A 21,427-nucleotide genomic window follows, 5' to 3' on the forward strand; every position below is an offset into this window, starting at 1 on the left:
GGTGGAGAGAAAAAGTTTCAGCCGGCACGACAATGACCGTTTTTTCCATAGTCAACCCTGTGCCACAAACAGCTTTGGTGCCACTCCGAGCCCTCCCCCCCCTCCCTTTCTCTCTGCAGGCTCGCACTGGCAGGCGAAGGCACTTAAATTCCAGCACCTTCTCCACATACCCCAAACTACTACACGCGCTATTACTACGGCTGCCCTCCCTTTCGCTTCGCCTCCTCCTCGTCCCCAGCCTCCCCGAAGGAGCCCCGCAGCGCCCCTGGAAGCGGGTTGGCAGGGAAGGGATAATGGGCACCCAACTCCCGCAGGGCTTGGGGCTTCCTGCGTCCTGCGCAGTTTCTCTGCTCCAGGCACCACCACAGCCCCAGAGCCGGCGCCTTGCAGACACACACGGGTCCACGCATACAGTCGAGCTGTCTCGATCCACATTCTTGCACACCGCCCCCTCCTCCCCCCGCGCTCCCGGAGTCGCTGAGCGGGCCGAGTGACAGGCGCGTCCCGCCAACCCGAGCCCGGGCGGGCAGGGAGGAGCGGCGCGCGGGGCCAACTGCGGCGCGTCTTCCGGCGCCCGTGCAGGCGGCGAGGGTGGGACTCGGGGCGGAGCCGGAGTTTAGGAAGAGGAGGGGATGGCTGTCATCAATGAAGTCATATTCATAATCTAGTCCTCTCTCCCTCCGTTTCTGTACTCTGGGTGACTCAGAGAGGGAAGAGACCCAGCCAGCACCCTCGTCGCCAGCAAGGTAAATAGAACTTACAACTCCTTTCTCCCTTTTCCCCTCCCTCGGCCTCCCCGCTGCAGCCGCCGCGCAAACCCCTCCGGCACCGCGCCGCCCTCGCCGGGGATTATTCATTATTATCCTAATTATTATTTATTGTGCATGCACGGAGACCAAAACAAACAGGCGGGCCAGCCGCCACAACAACAAAAAAAGCCCGCCTCCTGCCCGTGGGCCTCAGGTGGAATGCTCGAGCGACAGCTCCCGGGCGGCGGTGGAAGAAACGAGAAAGTTTCCACCGAACCGTGCTGTTCTAATCATCACAGTAATAATTACTACTTCAAGGGGGATAAGGGAAAAATACCAACCAACCACAGCCTTGGCCCTGGCTGGGCAGTCAGCGATGCGCTGCCAACTCAAGGTGGCAACACACGCTCGGCCAGGTTGCAACCTTCCCCCCATCCCCGTAAAAGCCTGGGGTGGCGGGTGAGGGGAGGACGGGTGGAAGGAGGAGGGGACGATGCTGGGGGACAGGGGAGGAGGATGGAAACGCGACCGTTCATCCCGAGCAGTCTTCCCCAGAATAGTTGGAAGGGGAACGGGAAAGGAGGGCGAGGAGCCCTGCTGGCGGCTGGGCGCCAAAGGACGCGGCTGCCACCCGCTTCCCGGGGACTTATTTAAAGGGCTCCGGCTGCGGGGACGTGAGCGGATCGCGGTGGGAGAAGCCGGAGCTGGCACGGCAAGGAGGCGGCGACCACCCCGCGAGGCCGGTGCGTGCCCGATCGGAGGTGTCACCTCCACTTTCCGCGTTCCCTCGGGTGGGGATGGGGACACTGACTGGTAGGCAGGCCTTTAGGCAAAGAGGCTGCCAGGGAGTCTGCGCTCGGGGCGCTGCGGACGACCCTGCCCCTGGTACCTGGCGGCAGCGCGGGCTCGGGTGTTGAAGTTCGGGGTGTCCGGCCCGGGCCGCATTGCTGGGGGTAGAGAGGAGGCCCCGAAGACGGAGGTCGGAGGTGCAGGGTGGGCTCCGTTACTCTGCCCTCTCCCGCCCCGGGTTTGTTTTCTTTTGCTTCGCGTCTTCCCTTGGCCAGCGCCGCGGGAGCAGTGGCCGGGAGCGCCTGCGACTGTTCGGGTGTTAGGGGCGCGCTGGGGCCCGGGAGAGTACGGCGGCTGCGGGCCAGGGAGGCCATGATCCGGATAATCCTCTCTGCCTGACTGTCACAAACAGGACCCGCGCACACCCAGGCAGCGGCGGTGGCTTTCGCCGGGGAAGGGCTGCGTTGGGTAGGGAACTTGGGGCGGGGGGGGGGGGTTACGAGGGTGGGAGGCGGGGAGACCGGGTGGGAGCCTCCTCCCAGCGATGACACGCACCCCTTCCTTCTCGCTCCCTGCTTTCGAGTTTGCTTTATTTCCATCCCAACCCGGTGTACCCCTTCCTCAGCTCTCCCACTCCATCCGGCCGTCTTCCCTCCTCCCGTATGCGCTGCAAAACACGGCCCTTCCATCTGCAAAGGTGTCGCGATGCACTTCCCCAAATAACCGGTCTGGCGTGCCAGCCCCTGAGCGCCCTCCGCCCGCAGGGCGCACGGCGAGCCCAGTGCCCCCCGTGCCCCGCACCAGGCCTCGCAGCCTGGGTGCAATTGCACTGCGCGGGGCGGGGCACAGCCGTGCGGGCTCCAGGGGACACCCGCGCCCTGGCCGGGGCACTCGGGCCGGTTTCCGGTACACGCGGGGAAATCGCCTCCTGCCAGTGTCTGCGCGTTCGCCCCCGCCTCCGCCTCCTGGATTGCATGATTATTTTTATCCGGGTTGCTGTTTGCTGCGGATGGTGGTGAGCGCTGGGCTGGCCGGGCTGCCGTGGGGGGTGGAGGGAAGTTGGACTCAGATCAGGCAGGAAAAAAAAAGTTTGGCAGGGCAGCTAAGTAGGGTGGAGGGGTGGGAGGGGGCGGCGAGCTCCGGCGGCTCGCGTCTCCGCGCCCTCGGGCCGGCGCGAGTGTGTCTGCGCGTGAGTGTGAGTGTGTGTTCTGCGCGCCGGGGCCAGTGCGTCGGGAGCAGCGGCGCGGGCAGCCGCTCCAGCCCGCGCCCTCTCCGGGAGCCCGGAGAGGACAAGGCGAGGTTTGGTGGCGAGGGCTGGTGGGGGTGGCGTGTGCGTGTGGCAGTGAGTGTGAGTGTGCGCGCGCGAGCGGCGGAGAATCAGGAAGTCACAGCAGCGAAGCGCACACAGACATGTCTGATCGCCGTGACACGACGCGCGCGAGGGAGGAAGCGGCGGCGGCGGCGGCGGCGGGGGCCGGGCCGCGCGCTCGGGCGCGGGCCTAGGGCTGCGGCGCGGAGACCGGCTCCCGGCCGCCGGCCGAGCTCCCAGCCCAGATTCGGCCAGCCCCGCGCCCCTTTTTGTTCCGCGTCCCCCAGGTAAGGAGCCTGCGCCGCGGCCGCCCTCTGTGTGCGGAGCTTTCCAGCTCTTTCGCCGCCAGCTCCGCTCTGGTCTCCCGGCTCGCCTTTCCTGCAAAGTCAGGCGGGCGAGGAAAATGGGCTCCGTCCTCCGATCGATTGCGTGGAAAACTTTCCAGCGGGAGGCACCGTGAGGGAGAAGGAGAAGGCCTTGTTGGCTGCTGTCGCTTGTCAGTTCTTTCTCCTCCGGGTCCGGAGAGTGTGAGTCGCTGCGCCCTGGGGCTGTTGCACATTCAAACTTCGGGCCTAAACGTTCCTCCAACTCTCGCAGGATTTACTCTAGCAATAAAATAAATATTCCAAGTCGTCCACTCGCTCTTGCCAGGCGTTTGGATTTTTTAAGGGAAGGAGGAAGGCTTGGGAGTCGAGGGAGTGGGAGTGTTGTGCAGAATCCATTCCTTATTCAATGTCTGCACCGGGTGTTATGTAATTTTAGTAGCACATGGGTGCAAAGCCCATACTGGGCTTCTCCCTTCCTTTGTTTATATAACTTTTGGGAGAGTTTTGCAAGGTTGTCGCCTTTTTTCCCCCTCTTCCCTAACCTGATGGAGGTTGGTGCTTTTGAAAAAGCAAAGCGATCCAGATTAGTAATTTTTTGGAGAGGTGTCATCATTGTCTACTTGCTGGTCATTATGTAGGCATGTATTCCTTTGTATGTGTAATGTTACAGCATAAGGAAGACATAAGGATTCACATTTATTTACTGTATTGAGTGGTTATTTTTAGCGTCTATGCGTTACAATAGCAGAGCTCCATTTCAAAGGACTGTTTAAATTTACACCCGGTTGTGTGCCGTGCTTGTATGGACAGAATGCTTGTATGAACAGTGAAATTGTTGCTTGGGTGTTGAGTAGCAGAAAATTCCTGTCTAACCACCTGAGACTCAGAAACCACTGAGAACTCTACTAAAAAAAAATCCACGCCCAATGTTATGTGTGTGTGTATACTTACATGTGCACATTCAAATGTTTTCAGTAATATTTTCCACCAGTTATTTGGGGAGGCCACTACCCGAAGCTTGGGGGCCAACACTAGACTTGTTAGGCTTCCAGGCTACTTCTAGCACACTGAGGAAGTGGTAAGAGGTGTGGCAGGTTTGAATCCTACTTGGTGTATTGTTATGCAAATTGGACACACTTTCTCTTTAAGGAATCTAATTGCCCTTTTATTCTCCTGGATTTTCTTTTCTTTTTTTAAATGCTCCCTTACAACTCAAATGTTTGCTATTGGAAAAAGGGGATTTAGGGGCACCTGTTATGTCCAAAAAATTTTTATTGAAGTAGACTGAGGAAAGAAAAAAAAAATAAACCCTGTAGATCAGAGGTCTGTCTACCTTGCTGGGGGTATTAAAGAGAGATGCCACATTCCTAAGGTACATTTTAAAATAAATTAGGAGTTTGGGGTATCAAAACACTTGAAGAGGGTGAGGTGAGGGAGGGCTTCCTTCCTTCCATGCAGCCTTTCTCTTATGAATTATGTCCGTTACATCCAGCATCGGGACTAGCTGCACTGTGGTGGTTCACAGAAAATATTCACCACAAGAGCATGTTCAAAGCAGCCTTAGATCTTTTCTTTTGTTCGTTTTTTAAGTGGTTTTTGAGCATTTCTCGCCAAGTTTCCTGAAAGGTGCTTTGACCAACACCTGAGGCTTAGAATGGACCCCAAGAAGGTGTCTCTGCTTGTATTATATTGTTAATGCTTGAATTCTGTTTAAAGTATTCCTAACAGAGTATAACTAGAAAGTAACACCTTTGCAGATAATTATTTAAAACTTTTTTTTCTGATTCAGATTAAGGTAAGTTATTTTGCAGGCCAGTATTAAAGCACAAACCATTCTTTTCTAGAAGGTTATTGTGATACACTCTATATTACTGTAATACTTTGACATTTCATTTTAAAGGCTTATTCTGTATTGGAGCAAGACCATAAAAAAGAAAACTTTCATAAATTATAGAAGTGGTGCTGTCCTCCAGTGTTTTCATGTTTTTTTTTTTTTTCTTCACCTTTAGAAGTCTTCCTTTGTAAACAAGGCCTTTGTCAAACTCTCCTAGGTCAGCAGCTTTCTGATACTCCCGAGAAATAGTAAATTACTATTTATGACATCTTGACATGCTGCCATGAGAACAACTGAGTTATCACAAATATAATGCTAAGGACTATTTCTCAGTATTAGCAAGTTGAGAGAATGTTGCTAGGACCTGATCTAACAACCAGAAGTTTTGATCTCACTATTTTTGGTCAAGATGATTTTAAGGGAAGTCATGGACAATTAATTCCTTAAAATGAGGTGCCTCAGCAAACTCTACACAAGTCACGTTTCTCTTCTGCAGTATTTCTGGTGACCATACAAGTATATTTCCTTAATACAAAAAGCCACATTTGGGGGCTATTTCTGATTTTTTCTTGTTGCTTTTTCTTTTAATGTAAAAGAATTGTCTTCTAAATTGTTCCTTTTCCTTAAATATGTATTTTAGAAATTGTTTTTGGCTAATAGAGGATGCTGAATTTTCTATTCTCTTTGGAAAAGTTCTTATTATGGCACTTTAATCTCTAGCCTGTTAATAAAGTCATGAATCATTTCATAAGTAATTGAGAATAAAATACAGGTGGTAGTAAGCTATTAGGTAGAATATTTAGGAAGGCCTGAGGTGTTTCCTTTTTCTATATAGAAAGTTGTTATTTTATCCTTACCAGGGAGTATAGGAGTCTAAAACTATATTCTGCCAGAGTCATTATGAAAGAGAGCATATTTATTTTTCTAAGATATTTATCACCAAGTTAAATGGGATCTTGGTGTAGAAAAATGTACAGCTTTATTACTGTTTACTATGACTTTATTATTTCTTATGTTAATATAGTACTTTTCCTTGAAAGTGTTGATGATATATTAGAGAGAGTAATAAAATTTGTAAAGATATAGTCAAAGATACCTGAATAACTATACCTCAGCAAAACATAATAGAGCTGATAAAATTCAGGAGCTAAATAGCTTGGTCTTTGGAATGTTGGATATGAACACTTCATTAATTCACTCATTTGGAATGGTGCTTTAGACATGGAATACAGGGTTTTTGACTGTAACACTGACAATAGTGGTGTCCTTTGGACTTCTGAGTTCATAATACATTGTTATATAATTGAAGCCTGGTATGAATTTTGATATTTTATTAGACATATAAGACTTTCAGGACATTCAGACAATTATGAAGGTACTTCAAAAAGTTTGTGAAAAGATTTGTATTCTCTTTTAATTCTGTCATATGAAGGTACTCATATAATCAGGCTTTATGCCTTTGTGATTTAAAATATTAAGAAAATCACAATATTCTATTTTTAGGTGGACAAATATCAACTTAAGCATCAGTCTGATACCAATATATGATCTACATCCGTGTAAGCACAAATGTTTTAGATATTTTTAGAAAGTGACCTAATTTTAATATGGGCTGGCCCTTCTGTGAATTGATAAATAGAACCCATAGAAGTTGTGATAAAATTTAAAGTTCAAAAACCATTAAATATAATTATAACTTCTCCCTCTTTTAAAAAAAAAATTAATTCAGAATTAGAGAGTTAAAATTAATTAAAAGTGGGGAAAAAAAATCTCTAACCAAAAAGGATTGTAGTATCTTGGTTTACACATTATCCAAGGGAAATGCTATAGGAATCAGTTTGCATTGAGATTGTGTTTGTTTTGTTTGGGATGATTGTGAATTTCTTTACCTACTTGATGCGGTATATCCCAGTTTTTACCATCCCACTGGGAGATGAATCATCACATGTGGAAGTTGAATGTCCATGAGGAAAGACCTTGCCCATCTTCCCCCTGTGCTTTGTTGAACTGAGCACATATTTGCAAATCTTTGCAACTATTTTGTGGCTTGCTATTGTGCTGTACTAAAATGCCATTAAGTAAAGTCTACAATTCTGTAAAGAATAGATGATCTGTCATTGAGAATTTAATGTTTTAAAGAATGTACCTGAACACTTAAACATGTGAATAGCAAATGGTAAACTGCACAGGCGGTGTGATTCAGAGAGAGATGGGGTGAGCTCACTTGTGTCGATGAGGTAGATAAGGTCTTTGACAGGAGGTAGGATTGCGGTAGGAGGAGGGGAAGGGTGGGGGTAGCGGTGGGCGTTGATCATCCCAGATCAGAACAAAGAGATCACAGGGACCAAGCGTGAAGAAGCTGTGGGAAGACTAATGCACCTGTTCTGACTTGGCTGCCTGGGGCAAGAGGTTCCAGTTGGGAAGAATTTTCAGAAGATAAAGTCGGAGATTGTAGAAAGACTTGACTTCCAGCTAAAGCATGAATATTTTATCCAATATGTATTGAATGCTTGTTTCTCAGAAGTTTTGAGTGAGGGAATTCATGAACAAAGCAATATTTTAGATTAGTGTGGCAGATTATGGATTCAAGTCCGGGGTGGGAATTGAAGCTGTTGGAAGGACCCTGGCAATAATGCACATTTGTATATGATAGCTTACAAAGTGTCTTTATATCTAATATATTATTCATGTCAAAATTGAGGGTATAGTAAGCTACTATTATACTTATTTTGTAAGTAAGAAATTTGAAACTCCATGAGGTTAAATGATCTACGTGGTGATTTAAAAAAGGGCATATTAACATCATAAATGGCTATTTCCATTTTAATTACAGTGAACTTAAAGGGTTTGGTGTTGAATTTTTTTTGCTACTATGAAAGTCAGAATAAGTTGGGCATATTAAAGATTGTCCATCATATAACCTTAGTTCATTCAGCATATACTGTAATGGTCGAGTTTTACTGCTAAGAAAGTATGACAACCAGAAGTTTTTAAAATATGTATTTCAGACTCTTTTATATGTTTAATGTATAAATAAAATTACCTTAGTGAACAGAAAAGGAAGTGGCTACCATTGATTCTTATCAGCATCCAAAATGAGTTTGCCTTGCAGAAAAGCCTAACATAACCTGAAAAGGACAGGCGTACGTGTAAATATAATGAGATACATTTCAGGATATCGTTCTTTGAAATTAACTTTTGTTGTTTTGGTTTATGGATTTGTGTTTGACCCATTGCCTAGCAGTTTGGGTTCAACTGAAGTTTAGAAGTTATAGTTACTGGTTGTTACCTTTGTAACTAGCCATGGTGGTCAGTCCTGGATTAGAGCGATGCTTTGCTGAAGGGCTTCTTTGTTGAGAGGATTCCAGCATTTTGGGTTTTCTTGTAAACACCCTTTTTGAAATAATTTTGCCTTTTGGAAAACATTGTCGGTCGTCATTGAGAGGCCGTGGGATTGCATCACAGGTAGACTCTTCTAACATGATAACTCCTGCTATCTACACAGGCGATAATGTTCAGAGCAGGATTCTGGTGAGGTGGTGTCTGGGGTTCATGGGGGACTAATTAGCCGCTGCAGAGTTTGTTGTTATCTTCTGTTGTGCACGGAGCTGCCTCAGAGCTTCTGCCAGGTCTGACTGTGGGCAAGGAGGGTTCCCATGGCAGTTTATTTAAAGTGAGGGCATTAGCTCACACACATCCTCATTTGTTGCCCTGATTGAAAGGTGCAGGAGAGTTCACAGAAGGCCAACGGACAGAGCAAAGTTTTAATCCAACAACTTTTAAAACCATGTTTGACTTTGAAACGAATGGTAAAAGGACACAAATAGCCAGGAGAATGCTGAGGAAATGTTTTCAACGCATTTCTAAGGTTCTGTTAGAACTTATGACATTAACTTTAAACCCAGTGTGATTTTTAACTGTGGCACAAATCACATTGTGCACCGATTAAAGCTGCACATCTCAGACCAAGAAGCAACGTGGGCCTTGGTAGTGTTTCACCACCTACCCAGACAACCTTGGCCTCTAAAAAAGAAACTTCTGGTAGATTTATGTCCTTTATCTTCATTGCTGTTCTCCCTACCCATTCCCTGCTCCCTGGTTAAGAATAACAGTGCTTGTGTCCCAGTTCTAGAGATACTGCTCCTTCTTTGCGGGTGAATTATCAATTCGTTTATAGAGAAAGCTACATAGAAAACAATAAGCAGGAGATGTTCTGAATCTGCAAACAGACACAAAAGAACCCTTATCTTACTATCTCTTGAGCCTTGTAGTTCTCTGTAACAGCCAGAACACTGTAAAAAAAGACCTAGTTATTCTTAGGGATGTTGGGACCTAATTTTTATTTCTGAGGTTCCACCTTTAACCTGGATCTCAAAGTCTGTCTGTAAAGTGAGCAGTGAAAAAAGATATGCTGGAGATCCCAGATCTCCCTGAGCTTCCTTATGAAGTTCCATGAAGCTCAATTTAAGAGAGATTGTCAAGGTGGTTGTACTGCCCCAAACTCTTTCTGTGACTAGAAAACAAAGTTTCTAGGCAACTTTTCTTTTTTTTTTTTCTAATTTCGAGGACTAGCTGAAGTGCTACCTTCTCCATCGCACTTGCCCCGATTCCCTTCTTCTTTCCACTGCCCTCCACACTGAAAATAGTCTTTTCACCCTGTGACTGTGTGGACATTTTAACTGTACCCCTTTTTGTCTTGTAGGATCTTTCATTTTTTTTCTCTTGTTGCTATTTATACACAAGTCTTATTTCCCGATCAGACTTTCGGCGTCCTGGGGTAAGCCCCTCCCATCATTTTTGTATACCCCGCATGTCTTGTACCCAGTGGATACTCACTATGTTTGGAACTAAATAAGTAGGTCCTCTGGATGTCTGATTAAACATCAATCTCTTGGGTTTATGACATTGTCTTTATCACATCCTCTCTAGGGCTTCTCTTTACTTCTCTATCCCTTGATAAATTAATGTTATCACACCCAAATCCTAGTCTTTGCAAAACATCTCTGACCTTGTTTCCATCCTTGATTCGTTGTCTTTCACTTTCCACCCTGCACCTTGCTCTGGCCCAGGTGAAAACTCTTCATGCTGGTGGAGGGCTGGTCTGATCTGTGTAATAGTTCAGTGCTGGTCTGGGAGTCCCAGTTAAAAAGTTCTGTTTGGGGCTTCTCTCCTGTTACAGATGTGGCTTCGGCCAGCCCTGTTGTCCCTTCCCACCTTTCTGCCCTCACCTTTTCAATAGGGATGTGATGAAATGTTCCCTCAATTCAAATCACCAAAATTATGAAACACATGTAGGTGTGTTTAAATATCACTACACGTGTGGGGGTCTTTGGTCGTTCCGTTGATTGCAATTAGACAGGAAGACATACGTTTTGTCATGGTTGTCATGGTTGGAGTGGTGACCCTGAAAATTCCATGAAGTTGAACTTCTTTTAATATGCAGATGGGTGTGGAGAGCCTTTCAGCTGAGAGGAGGAAGGAGATTTGGGCTGAGGGAGGATGACTGTGGTGTTTGGAGTTGTGGGAAGCTCCAGGCCCTTTTATTTTTTAAAACACGCATTCCCCAGTTGTAAAGGCAGGAATGTAAGGACAAAAAGAAGACAGGGTGTACTGCTGAAAAATTCCTGCCTAAGAACGCAGTGGCCTGGCCCTCAGGGAGTCCTGGTCTGAGCTGGATAGAAGCTTCTGGGGGAGGGTAAGATACCCCCAAGGCTTGTGTAAGGGAAGTAGCTATACCCCTCCGTCCAAGGCATATTTTCTTCATCATGTTAGCCATGTTATTGTGGAACAGGTCGTTCTTTTCTGTGACAATGTAGTACTCCCTCCCCCAACCCTCAACACAAAATAAAAATAGATTTTGAGTGTCGTGTGAATGGACCTATCACTACCCTATCAGGGTTATCTGAGTCCTGTTTCCTTCCCCTCCCCTATTATGCTGACCACCACCATCACCACTGCACCTCCATTGTCTCCTTAGTGCTTCAGAGAAGGAAGAAAGGGGCAAAGATTCCTAGGGGTACCAGCAGGGTTGGTGAGGGAGAAGTTGTTGGCTAATATTGGACTTTAAACCTTAACAATGCTGACTTCGTAATAACCTGTGCCTCTGCTTGAGGCTTGCAGCTCTTTGTAAGTCGTACCCACAACATTTTTTTAAATACTGTTTAAGAGATAAAGCACATACTTGAACTGTAAACTAAAGTTCCACCAGAAATGAAGAGCAGGAATAAAAGGCCAGGACTACAGGATTCATCTTTGAGAGGACCTCCTCTTGGGTACACTTGGGTGATGGTAGCCAGGAGTGGATTCTGGGAAAGCCCTGCCTTTGCCGTGTAGGTTCATGAATGAACTCTACGACACATGGGTTTGCATGAAGTCTTTGAGGTGCTCTGGGGGCAGCCAGCATCAAGTCATCGTTAGACAGAAGGGAGGGACATTTGAGATACTCCCATTCTGAACCCAGCGAAAGCTGAGAGATTCCAGAGGAAAAGCACTTTCCCCAAAGCCCCAAAGTTGGTAGTGACCCTGAGACCAGGACCCAGTCTCTGGGCTCCCAGTAAGAAGTCAGAGAATCTCACATTCAAGTTGAAGAGAGTCCCGATCCCTGTCATTCATTAGCTATGATGCACAGGGCAAGTTTCCTCATTTGTTAAACTATACTGTTAATCTGAGCCATTCACACTTGTTAAGTCTGTGTGTCTGAGGGTTTGCTTCTTATTAAATAGTTTCCTATATCCTATGTTCCTGTATTAACATTCCACTTATATGCCTGTAATTTTCCATTTCCTTTCTAATATATTTTTCCCTCTAAGAAGCTTTTAATGGTTTCCTTTAACAAAATATGAGGAGTATCTTTATGGGCCATACAACATTCTCTTAGATTTCCAGATGAAAGTGATAATATAATATATGCAGAAAGTAGTATTATGGGCTATTATATATTAAAAATAAAACTTGGAAAGCAGGAATATCAGGCTAAATCGTTTCAGTATTTGTATGTTCGTTGTTCAGAATTGTGGTGTATTACCATAATACCTATTGAAGCTGATTTCAAGGTCAACTATGACAGGAAGTCAGCAATTTCCTTTTATTCACTAAAACCTAAAGGGGCATATTAGTTTGCTAATATACATGAAAGAACATTATAACTCGTAGTACCCCTCAATTGACGTCAGCTTCCTAAATTTAAAAATTCTTACTGAACGTACATGTGTGTGAGGGGGTGGAAAGCAGGAAAAAAAAAAGTTACTTCTGCCTGCTTTGTTAATCACAAAGAATAAATAATAACATTTGGCTCTTCAGTGAATTCAAGGCTATAATTCACCTTGGAAGCTCCCCTGTTTTAGAGACCACTTGCACTGGGTTTTCTTAGTCCCAGCTTGGATCTCCTGCTTATGATCACTCCAAAGTAATAGCTTTTTAGTCCTAATTTATTTATCACGATGGCCTAAATTTTACCTACACTTTAAAGATTTCTTTATGTGAACACACCTCAAACACTGATTACTCTCTAGTTTTCATTTATAAATTTGACTCCATGAATAGCTTGCCCTTGAAATTTTGTCTGCAGTTTACTCTCCAGATATTTTTTGAGCACCTACTACATGCTGTTTGGAGGTGATGGGGATACAGGAATGAAAAAGAGCAAGACCTTGCCTTCTTGGCCCTCACATTCTAGAGATTCGGTGAGAAGTGACAGTAGGTAGCTAAGAATGGAACTAATGTGGGGTTTTTTTGTACTTCCCCCTAACCCCTCATTTCACTATGGAAATTGCCCAGGTATGGGTGATTAGGCCACTACAATCTAATGTCACCTCTGCCACTAAGAAATGGGAAAGCAGATCATTTAGGGTATCGCATTCTGTATTTGGTGAGGTTGACAGCAAAAAGGGTTTCGTGTGTGCAGATGTGTGCCTCCAAGGTAACATCGTAATATAGAATAATTACTACCACTGGTGGTATTCAGCTGGCTTGCTGGGATCATTGATCTCTATCAGTGTTTGGAAAACATATTTACTCATTTTGGCTCCTATCCAAGGTGCAGTTGTACCCACTCCATGAAGCAGTTCCCCAGTGAGGATGCCAAGAAGCCTTGGAGCATGGGTGATGGAATACTGCTCTCTGAAACTGAAGAACCAGAATTTGCACACCCAGTCTGTGGTGGGCTCTGATCCAATAGTCATGAACAACTTCTCTCAGAGATCCTTGATCAGAGCGAGGCCTGGGACAAATCCCTGGCCTTAACTGTCCAAGTGGTCTCTGCTTCAATTAAGTAGCTGGCAGGTGGACCACATTTTAAACTGTCCCTTCTGATCATTCCTGGTACAGTAGAGATGGTGGGGAAATAATGCTAGATAAGACTGGCCATTCGTTGGGCCAGGCACACAGCTGTGCTTTTTAAGTGTACCATTGCATTTAAATCTCAGAAGAAAATTAGTACAGCCATTATGGAAAACAGTATGGAGGTTCCTCAAACAACTACACATAGAATTGCCATATGACCCAGCATTCCCACTGCTGGGTATGGGTATATATCCAAAGGAGTGGAAATCATCATGTCAAAGGGATACCTGCACTCCCACATTTATTGGAACTCTCTTTACAATAGCCAAGAGTTGGAACCAACCTAAATGTCCATTGACAGATGACTGGATAGGGAAAGTGTGATATATATACTCAATGGAATAGTACTCTGCCATAAAAAAAAGAGTGAAATTTTGCCATTCACAGCAATGTGGATGAACTTAGAGAAAATTATGTTAAGTGAAATAAGCCAGACACAGAAAGAGAAGTACTGCATGTCTTTAGTCATAATTAGGAGCTAAAATAAAGAAATAAAGAAAAGAAAGAAACAATCACAATAATACATTAAACTTTCCAAAAAAAAAAGAACAGAACTGTGGTTATTAGAGGTGAGAAAGGGGGAGGGGGAGAGAGGTTGATGAGAAACTAGTTAAGTCACAAAGATTATGTTTTGTAAACATGAATATACTAATTATCCTGATTTGATCACCACATATTGTATACATGTATTGATATTCGATTCTGTACTCCACAAATATACATAATCAATAAAAATAAATCTCAGAAGAAATGTTGAATAACTTAGCTAGTAATTGAAAAGCATATATTTGAACCATATTTCTCTGATTCCCATAGCCTCTGCTTTTTCCATGATTCAGACTTCTCTTTCGTTCTCAGTTTATGAGATTGTATGGTTTTCCCCTTTTAACTATCTAGAGCCCTCTGCAAAGTTTTGAATGCCCATTCAATTATGAAAATGGGTCTTAGATGGTTACTTTTTTAAGGGTTTTATATTTTAATGGCTTTAGAGGGGTTACTTGTAAGGTATTTAAGCCAGTTAGTAATGGAGAGCATCTGTTGACTTCAGTAATAAATTTGAAATTTGTTTAGAAATCTGCCTATGTGTTAAATTTGAATTTCTCCAGTGAGTCTTTTTGTATCTTAGATGATTTATGACTTTCTGGGGAATCATTTAGAGTGTGTGTTTTTTTAAACAAGTGGTCTTCATAAAGACTAGAGCAGACCGATATATATCACACTCACTCAGACATCTGGACTAGACAGGGCAGTTCTGTTTGATGTTTGTTGCAGAAATGGCACCATCAAATGCTAACAACTGCTTTATTCTGATCTCAACATCATGTTTAAAACATGCCTTTCTTTTTTCTGCTTTCTACCTCAGTATTACTCTACTGACTGGCAGAGAGGAGAGGTAGATGTCCACGCCCACAGACTCTGGTGCGATGCCCCACCCAGGGCCTTCGCCAGGGCCCGGACCCTCCCCTGGACCAATTCTCGGACCTAGTCCAGGACCAGGACCGTCACCGGGTTCTGTCCACAGTATGATGGGGCCAAGTCCTGGGCCTCCAAGCGTTTCACACCCTATGCCGACAATGGGGTCTGCAGACTTCCCACAGGAAGGCATACATCAGATGCACAAGGTAAGAGTTTATTCTCCCATTCATTCTTGGCTTCTGAGTCATGGATGGCTTATATTCCTGATTCCCCATTCCTTTTTTCTACTGTTGTTAAGAGAATCAAGCTAGATCTTTGTCTCATCTTGTATATTATTTAAATATGCACATTCTGAGGCACTTTTATTGCTGCAGATGTTGTACCACTCATGAAGATCAGATGTTGGCTTTTTAAATACGAAGTTAGAATGTGCAGTTCTTTTATTCTTTCTTTCCTTCCTTCCTTCCTTCCTTTTCCTTTCCTTTCCTTTCCTTTCCTTTCCTTTCCTTTCCTTTCCTTTCCTTTCCTTTTCTTTTCTTTTCTTTTCTTTTCTTTTCTTTTCTTTTCTTTTCTTCCTTTCTTTTCTTTTCTTTTCTTTCTTGGTGGCTGACTGGTACTGGGATCAGAACCCTTGACCTCGGTATTCTGACACCACACTCTAACGAACTGAGCTAACCATGCAGCCCTGAAGGTACAGTTCTGACAGATTCTGTGATTTGTGGGTTGAAGGTATTTTGGTTTGGTGAATGAGTATTTTAGTGTGTAAGTCTTGTTTTTTTTGTGAGTATCCGTGTTAAATAACATCATTCACGAATGAACATATTGAAAATTATTCTTCCCCCAAAATGTTGACAGTTATTAAAAAATTAGATCCCAAATATTAAAGGGAAAAAGTTCTTTCCTAAAAGATTTTTTTTAAAAAGTGCTTATTGAAATTAAGTAGTTTCTAGGGACTCCTTAAAATGCACATTGCTGTCTCTATGTGAAGTAGTTTTATTCTAGTTTTGGAAGAAGGCTCTGATTTTTGTAGCACTTAGGTCCAGTTGTTTGTTTCTGGCTAAGGTTATAATGATCCTGTACTTATGATCCTGTGCTGTGGGGATGATCGTGTGAGTGCAGTTCGGCATTATGCCTTCAAGGGAGAAGATGCCTTCTTCTCCCTTACAAAGAAGAGAGAACAGCCTTTTGAAAAAGGAAACAAGATCCTCTGTGACCATTTGCTTTGAAAATTAACAGTAGCCAAAGAAAATCTATGAGGACATTGCATACTACCTGAAGGTTTCTCCTAGTGACACAAGGAGGGATTTACACCCCTTTGGATGACATGGCAGGTGGATAGCAGGGCCCGACTGCTTCTTGATGTTAAGTAGGTGTATTAGTCAGGGTTCTCCAGAGATACAGAATCAATAGGATATTTAAATACAAAAAGATATATTATAAAGAACTGGCTCACACAATTTTGGAGGCTGAGAAGTCCAAGGATCTGCAGTCCACAAGCTGGAGACCCAGGAGAGCTGGCAGTGTAGTTCCAGTTTCAGACTGAAGGCCTGAGAACCGGGAGAACCAGTGTGTGAATTCCAGCCCAAAACCTAGGACTGAGACAGGAGAGCTGATGGTGTAAGTCTCCGTCGAGGGTACGGGGCAGGAGAAGACCGATGTCGCAGCTGAAGCAGTCAGGCAGCGTGAGAGTGTAAATTCTCTTTTTCCCTTTTTGTTCTATTTAGGCCCTCAATAGATTGGATGATGCCAGCCCACATTGGGGAGGGCAATCTGCTTTATTCAGTCTAACAATTCAATTACTTATCTCATCCAGAAACCCCCTCACAGACACACCCACAAATAATGTTTAACCAGGTGTCTGGGCACCCGAGGCCTAGTCAAGTTGGTACATAAAATTGACCATCACAGTGGAAAAACATTGGAAGATACTGGCTTACAACATGAAGATTACTGCAGAAAAGAGCAAGCCTTTCTTCTAAATGTATAGGAATTTAGTTCAGTTTGAAGGTAGGGCATCAGAGCCCAAAATTTTGGTATTCGATGATTTTCAAAAGTAAAACAATATTGAGATAAAGAAAATGTTTGATCCTAGCTTCACCCCAGGTAACAGCTTGTTGTACATGCTTTTTGCACCTTACTTTTCTCCATGTTCAGTAAAAATACTGTATAAGCACAGGTATGTATACATAGGTGTGCTTTTTTGTTTGTTTTTCTTTTATCCTCACGGAATCATATTGTCTCCCTTAATTACTCTGAAACTTCCTCTTTTCATTTAACAATATATTATGGATTTCTCTACAAAATCCCTAAGTTATCTCCCTCCTTTTTTCTTAAATCCATTTTTAGCTTATTAGATATCTAGAAATAAAGCTGCTTGTTTTCCACGCCATATTTTTCAGGGAACATATTGAACATATTGACGTAATGAAGTCATTAAATTGTCTTGTGTTTAGATTAAATTAATTTGGGAGTTGTAGTCTAGATCTGATCTGTCACTTGTAAACTTTTGTCCAAGTACGTTATATAATTTCAGAATGGTTTAAAGGTGTCTCACCTTCAAAATGAAAGATGAAATTTGAAGGAAATATTTAGCTTACCTCTTTTATTATTTAAGCATTTAGAAATTAAGAGTGTGAGTGAGTGTTGGGTCAGTGTCACGTCTTTTTTCTGGGTTGTTTTTATTGATTATCATCTCTTCTGATCTCTTCTGTTTTGTTACTTAGCATCTTTATCATACTTTGTCATATTCTCGACCCACTTTGATGCTCTCTCTTTTGTTCTGTTTTGCTCTTGTTCTGTGAGTTTTATGGTTTTTGCCATCCTGCCTTTCCTTATCCCAGTCCCTCAGATAGTTCCCTGCCCTGCATGAGGACATGGGTGAGCACTTAGAGCTCACACCTGCTGGCCAGATGCCTTTACAAATTCTTACGTTCTTTTATCGGCAGCTTTATTCCTTGTCTTGTGCCTTCTTCTCCCTCTGAGCTTCAGCTTTTTTGCTTTGCACCATTACTGGAAATAAACAAGAGGCCTAAATACATCAGCTGTGTTGCTTTGATTTGCTCTCTATTATTACTATTTAACAGACTCAGTGACACTCTTTATACCAGATTCTTCTCATTTTTCTTCTGAACATCCTCTTTATGGTAAATTTTTCCTCTTTTCAAGTGCATGCTTTTGACTCTGCAAAAATTAACTTTCTTTTCTCCAAAACTGCAAACACTCATACTTTCTTGCTCAAAGTCATTTGGTTTCCATAAACTCCTGGAAATATTCCTTTCAGGCTGTTTTGAAAATTGCTGTTACAGTTTGGGGAGGAATAGACTTTTCCTTTTTCAAAAAATGCTCTGTTGCCCAATTCTGGATTGGATTAATGTCAGTTCAATAGCTATTTATTTTGTGTCTGTCACGTACTAGGCCTCAAGTCCTGGTTGCAGCCCCTGTGTTCACTGTTTATTTCCAAACTATGCCTTTCACCTTTTCCAGTCTTCCTCCCTTTGTAGCATAGCTGTATCTGGCTCACGCTCCTTCCTGACTCTCAGGATTCACCCCCTTTCACTCCTCTGGCCTGTCTGTTCCTCTGTTTCCAACTGCCATAGAACCTTCTGGTTTCAACTTTTAAACTTTCCATAGTTCCTTCATCTTCAATGAAAAAAATTACCAAGAAATAGATCATCACAGACATTTCATATTGTCTTCCTTCAGACTTCAAATTACCTTCAACATATAACAAGCTTCAAGACTACTTAAAACGGTATGGAGGAAAAGCTCACATTTGTCTGCCTTGTGAATAGGACTTCATTTTTATTGGCAGGTTTTGACATTACCAAAAAAAAAACCCCAAAACAGAAAACAATAAGACTACTGTTTAAAGCCTTAACTTTTGAGTTTAAGGTGGTTTTGCTGGTCCTGTTGGTATAGTCAGTATAGATTTTTTTTTTTTTTGGCCCCTACCTATGAGATATAAAAATATATGACTGTGACTGCAGAATAGGTAATAAATGATTGTGTCATATCTTTGAAGACTTTAGGGAGGTGTCTTAACACTCCAAATAGAAAGATTGTACCTTAAAGAGGTGTCTCACTGATGTCCTTTAAATGTTCTAGCCCATTGATGGTATGCATGACAAGGGGATTGTGGAAGATATCCATTGTGGATCCATGAAGGGCACCGGTATGCGACCACCTCACCCGGGAATGGGCCCTCCTCAGAGTCCAATGGATCAACACAGCCAAGGTTTGTGTCTGCTACACACCTGATTTTGGTTCCATATCATAGTCTTTCAGTCTTTGCTATTGGATATTTTAGTTGTGACTTCCAAAGAATGTGTCTAAGGAAGGTTGAGTCCAGCAGGTTTCTTTTCCTTGTAGAAATCCATCCCCATCCTCACCAACAAAACTTTTTGATTTATATGGGCAATTTTGTTTCCAAGGTCCCCATAATTTTACTAGTCACCTTGTGTCCAAGCACTTATGTACATATGCTTTATGTACTTTATCCAGGATCTTTATTGTAATCTTGTAAGGTAAATGATGTTACCCCAGTTCTATAGAGGGGGAGCTAAAGCTTGGAGAATTTGTTTCCTTAAGTTTACACATCCAGTAAGTGACAGGGCCAGAAGCAGAAGTAGAAGCTTCCTCCCAACAGCAGCCTAGATGTGAAGGTGAGATGAACTACCTGTGTTCCTTGACTTGCATGCTTATACGTTGTCTATAAGGTAGCTTTTTCTGCCAGTGAAATTACCTGTCATTGCTGATGGTAGCTTTAGTCTCCTAGGGCTGCCATAACAAATAACCACAAACTGGGTTGCTTAAAACAACAGAAAAGTATTCTCTCACAGTTTTGGAAGCTGGAAGTCTGAAATTAAGGTGCCAGCAGGCTTTAGAGAAGAATCCTTTCTTTCTTCTTCCCAGCTTCTGATGGTTGCCAGTAAGCCTTGGCATTGCTGGATTTGTAGCTGCGTCACTCCAGTCTCTGCCTGAGTCTTCATGTGACATTTCCCTGTGTGTCTGTCTCTGTGTCTGGATTTCCCTCCTTTTATAAGGACACCATTCATTGGATTAGGGCCTACCTGAATTTGGTATGATCTCATCTTAATTTGATTACATCTGCAAAGACCCTATTTCCAGATAAGGTCACATTCACGGGTACTAGGTGTTAGGACTTCAACATTTTGGGGGAGGGAACACAGTTCGACACACATAACCACGGCCAAATCAATATCTAGTATATTTCTTTTCTCATTTACGCCTTAGATGTCCTCTTTTCTTTCCTCAGTGTTGAATGCATGCTAAGATATCTCAAAGCCTTTTGAATACACTTTAGCCTGTTTTCAAAATCATTGTGTGGTCATTTCAATATCTGAGAGGCATTTAGAACTAATTAACATTGATATGTAGATGTTCTAATTCAAGGCGTATGGTTTCTGTGTTGCTGTTTATAGTCCTGTGTAATTAAATGTGCGTGTTTTTCCTCCATCCTTAATCAGATGTCCATCCACCTGAGGGAAAACTTTTGGCTGTGAGGATGTAGAGAAATGTATTCACAATAGTTATCCTTTTGAAAAATAGATAGGCAAGTCACGGAGGCATAGGAGTGCCTCTCCACTAATATTTGAACAGGCATTTGAGCATCCCAGACTCTGATCTGAAATTTGGTGGTAGGCAGGCATAATTGTTGCAGATGATTCACAGACTCTTGACCATGTCAGAAAAGCAGCTTGAAACATTGGGACTTTTTGCAGTAAAGGAAGAAAAAAATTGACCCATTCAGTGTGAAGCATGAGTTAAGACAACACTTCCATGTTTATCACTTAAATTCTGTGGGGCCAGGTGTGTTCATATAGCTAATGTAGATCTCAGTTTTAATACCTGGATGGCGTAGATGAGTTATATTCAGTGATTTCTGAAGCCAGATGCTTGCTCTTTTTGCTCCGGCCATTGCACTGTATCTAATAGTGGGTTCCTAGGAAAATCCCAAACAGAAAACATTTAAATGCTTGAATCGTAACTGAGAACATTTTTACTTTTATTTCTCTTAAGAGTCCTCTGATTGCAAGGCTCCCTTCTTCAACTTAAGGATGGTGTTTTATTTGTTTTGAAATCTTCAACACTTGCACAATGTCTAGCACATGACTGGAGAGACACGTACTACATTTGGTTCAATTAAATAAACCTATGCATTCAAAAGTCAATGATTTTAAATAGATTTCAATTTTTATATGTAATTTCAGTAAGTTATACTTACTCTGAAATGTAAAGGTCTGCATTAAATGGAATCAGAATTAACATGTAATATTATTCTCTAAAATAGTAAAGTGAATTGAAGGCTGAGGAATGAGTTATTTAAAGATATATTTTTGAATAAAGCAGTATTAGTATAATGCAGTCCTATTTTATATAGTGATCTAAAAAGAATTTAGATTTGGTAATAGCACATATCTTTAAAGACCCCATTGTAGGAAGCCATTTATAAACACACAGGTACAGAAAGGTGTGGTATTGATCAGAAGACTGCCAGCTTTAACTACCTAGCAACCTATTAGGTTATTTTAGGGTATTAGTTGAGAAGCAAGCTCATTTCCTTTAATAAATACTGAATTGTGTGCCTTATGGTCCCAATGATAACATTGTTTATTTTTAGTCCATTGGAGAGAAAAAGCTTTCA

General features: G+C 43.0%; 1 protein-coding gene across 7 annotated transcripts in view; it reads left to right on the top strand.

The window, feature by feature from the left end:
- Window positions 1-635: 635 nt before the first annotated feature.
- Window positions 636-21,427, top strand: part of SMARCA2 (SWI/SNF related, matrix associated, actin dependent regulator of chromatin, subfamily a, member 2) — a 168,009-nt gene continuing 147,217 nt past the window's right edge. For 2 of the 7 annotated variants that reach the window (XM_063081477.1, XM_063081483.1), the window contains exons 1-3: window positions 636-746; window positions 14,711-14,969; window positions 18,868-18,997. In XM_063081477.1, the coding sequence (XP_062937547.1) occupies window positions 14,745-14,969; window positions 18,868-18,997 (355 nt within the window). In that variant the 5' untranslated portion in view covers window positions 636-746; window positions 14,711-14,744. Of the gene's footprint in view, window positions 747-1,329; window positions 1,493-2,521; window positions 2,554-2,746; window positions 2,838-3,047; window positions 3,135-3,356; window positions 3,375-14,710; window positions 14,970-18,867; window positions 18,998-21,427 lie in introns of those variants that run through there. The other 5 variants (XM_063081479.1, XM_063081481.1, XM_063081480.1 and 2 more) reach the window with 5 other exon arrangements.

Source organism: Cynocephalus volans, chromosome 16 (assembly GCF_027409185.1).
Source record: "Cynocephalus volans isolate mCynVol1 chromosome 16, mCynVol1.pri, whole genome shotgun sequence".
NCBI classification, from domain to species: Eukaryota; Metazoa; Chordata; class Mammalia; order Dermoptera; family Cynocephalidae; genus Cynocephalus; species Cynocephalus volans.